Consider the following 2,862-nt stretch of genomic DNA (forward strand, 5'->3'; position numbering starts at 1 on the left):
GGGGGCAAAGGTGGCATCTGTCCTTTCCCATGTCTGAGCTGGCAGGGATGTGCAGGGGGAGCGAGCTGGGGATGCTGGCTGGGCCTCAGGGGCTGCAGCAGCTGGGTACCATCAGGGTGTCGGGCTGGGGGCGATGCTCCAGTAACACCTTTGTTCATGGCCTCAGTTTCTTTGCTGATGGTAAATCCTCTGTCCCTGTCTCTGCAGCACTGTCCGAGTCCCGGTTTCCAGAGAAGTCAAACAATCCCGCTTGCCTGGAGAGCCGTGATTACTTCCTGAAATGTAAGCAAGGGACTTCTGCTTTGACATTTGTTGCTAAGGTCCATCTTTCCTTTCCTCTCTCCTGGCCAGCCAGCTCCTACCCACATGCCTGGCCAGCGATGGTCCCGAGCTGACGGCTGGCAGGAGCGCTGCCGCCACCAAAGGAAATATTGCTCAGCAAACAAGGAAGCCTCCTTGCTTTCCTGACAACAGTCATAATCTGTTTAGGTGATATTTTTTTTCCTTGGCTGTGGTTCTGCCAGACCAGCTGCAGGCGTACCATGTAATTTCTGCTGTCTTCCAGCCCTTGACAAATTGGATCCTCTGTTAAATTAGATCAGAGTTTCTGCATCTGCCTTGTTTTCTGCAGAGCAGTGGTCTGATGAGGGTCAGCTTCAGCGGCAGCAAGCAGAGGGGTCAATCAGAGACAGTGGGATGGAAGGGGCTGAGGCTGGAGGGTGCAGGGCTGGGCTTGGGCTCCAACACCCTGCACATCCCCCCACAGCTTTACGGGGGATATGGGGTCACCTACTGAGATATGGGAATAAGATCTGCCTTGGTGGCACCGATGCAGGGAGCTGGACAGCAAAGCCTGGGCTCAAGCAGGGTGTGCTGTGGCACTGCTATCGGTTTTGGACACGCCATGGGTTCAGACCTGCAATGTAGTTGGCACTGACGTGTCCAGGGCTGTTCCTGCTGGATATCCCCTCTGTTTGGGATCCAGCAGCAGTTCTGATGTGGCCCCACGTGCTGGGGGTGCCTCTGCTCCCAGGGAGCTGTAGGGCAGTGAGAGCTGACTGCAAGGAGCAGTTGGTTTGTAGCCATGATGTGCCTGGCTGTTCTCCTGTCTTCTTGGGGTCCCTCCCTGCTGTGTTTGTCTGTGGTTGCCTGAAACCCACTTTTATATGGGATATTCCTACTACCACTGTGTCAGGTGGATTCTCCAATGTCTGGTTAAGCTCATCGAGCAGCCCCTCTGCTGTCTCCTCTGCTTGGTTACCTGTATTCATCCTGTTGTGGGAGTATCAACTCTTTCAGCCCCTTATCCTTATCGTCTGAAATTGGCAATGGGATTTAAAAGCAAGGGGACAGAATGATGGTACCAGTCAGAAAGGATCGTGCTAATCACCAAAGGCTGGAGAGGGCATCAGAGCAGGGAGGGCTGGGGGGGATTTCCTCCTGTTTCCCTTCTCATCCTCATGTCTTCTTCTTGCCCCACACAGTTGCCTTCATCATTGACCTGGATAGTGACACAGCTGACAAGTTCATCCAGTTGTTTGGCACCAAAGGGGCCAAGCGGGTGCTGTGCCCCATTCCCTACCCGGAGAGCCCGACCCGGTTTATCAATTGTGAGCAGGTGCTGGGTGTGAACCTCATGAACCGGGGCAACTACTACTGGGAGGTGGAGCTCATCGATGGCTGGGTCAGCATCGGTGTCATCGCTGAGGACTTCGACCCCCGGGAATCCTACAACCGCGGGCGCCTGGGGAGGAATGAGAAGTCCTGCTGCCTGCAGTGGAATGGACAGAACTATGTGGCCTGGTTTGGTGGCTTTGAGTCCGTCATCCAACAGCCCTTTTTCCAGACGATTGGGGTCTTCCTGGAGTATTCAGAGAAGGCCCTGACCTTCTATGGAGTCAAGGACTCCAAGATGACCTGCCTGCAGCAGCTCAAGGTCTCCCATTTTGCCAAAGGTCAGTTTGACCCATTCCAGAACAAGATCAACCATCAATTTGCCTCTCTTTTCTTGTGCAAGCTGAAACCAGCCTTCTTCCTGGAGAGCGTTGATGCCCACCTGCAGATCGGGCCACTGAAGAAAGATTGTGTTTCAGTGCTAAAGCGTAGGTAACTGTCCGGAGAGCAGGAGCACGGGAAGACTCAGAAGAGTCTCTCCTGCAGCATCTTGCTGCCCTCACGGCTTCTCTTTGGTAGTGTTGTGCTTCTCTGTGGCAGCCCTCCCTCCTTGCTCTCTGCTGTTGGTGACCCAGGGGTGGATGAAGCTGTTTGGTGGGCAGAACCACAGGCTGGGAGCTGGGAGGGAGCTGGATCTGAGTGCCAGCTCTGCTGTTGGGCTGCTGAGCGAACTTGGGCGAGTCTCTGTGCTGCTCCCTGCCCTTCGCTTTCCCTTTCTGGACATCAGGGATTGCGATACAGCCTTTCTTGGTAAAGCCTGTTGCTCAGGAGAAGTGCCACATAGATTTGAAGCTGTATCTTGGGCAGCTGCCAGGCTGCCTGGTCCCTCTCCTTAATGTCTGCTCGCACTGCCCTGGTGACTTGCACAGATGCTCTGCTTTGTGCCTTATCTGAGTCTCTGTGTCACTGCTGCTTCTTTAAGCCCTGGCTCATCAACACCTTCCACATGCTCCTTATGAAGTGCTTTTGAAGTAGCAATTCCAGCACGGATGGGGCAAACCCCCAGAGCAGATGCGGTCACTTCCCTGGTGCCTGCATCACCGTTGTGCCTTGGCGTGGGTGTGCAGGGTGCTCCACGGTGGGTGGGATGCAGAGGAGCCCAGCCGGGTGCAGGAGCGCTGCTGTGGTGTCACAGTGCCTCTCCCCACAGGGCTGACCACCCATTAGTGCTGCAAAAGTGAAACAAGG

At 54.9% G+C, this 2,862-nt stretch overlaps 1 protein-coding gene across 1 annotated transcript in view; it reads left to right on the forward strand.

The window, feature by feature from the left end:
• TRIM47 (tripartite motif containing 47) overlaps positions 1-2,110 on the forward strand; it is a gene marked incomplete at its 5' end in the record, with an annotated part of 4,200 nt that extends 2,090 nt beyond the window's left edge. Inside the window, 2 exons of the mRNA XM_010176030.1 lie at positions 208-282; positions 1,485-2,110. Coding sequence (XP_010174332.1) covers positions 208-282; positions 1,485-2,110 — 701 coding nt within the window. The remainder of the gene's footprint in view (positions 1-207; positions 283-1,484) is intronic.
• Positions 2,111-2,862: the final 752 nt, after the last annotated feature.

This window comes from Antrostomus carolinensis, unplaced genomic scaffold, assembly GCF_000700745.2.
Source record: "Antrostomus carolinensis isolate BGI_N321 unplaced genomic scaffold, ASM70074v2 scaffold41650, whole genome shotgun sequence".
Classification (NCBI taxonomy): Eukaryota; Metazoa; Chordata; class Aves; order Caprimulgiformes; family Caprimulgidae; genus Antrostomus; species Antrostomus carolinensis.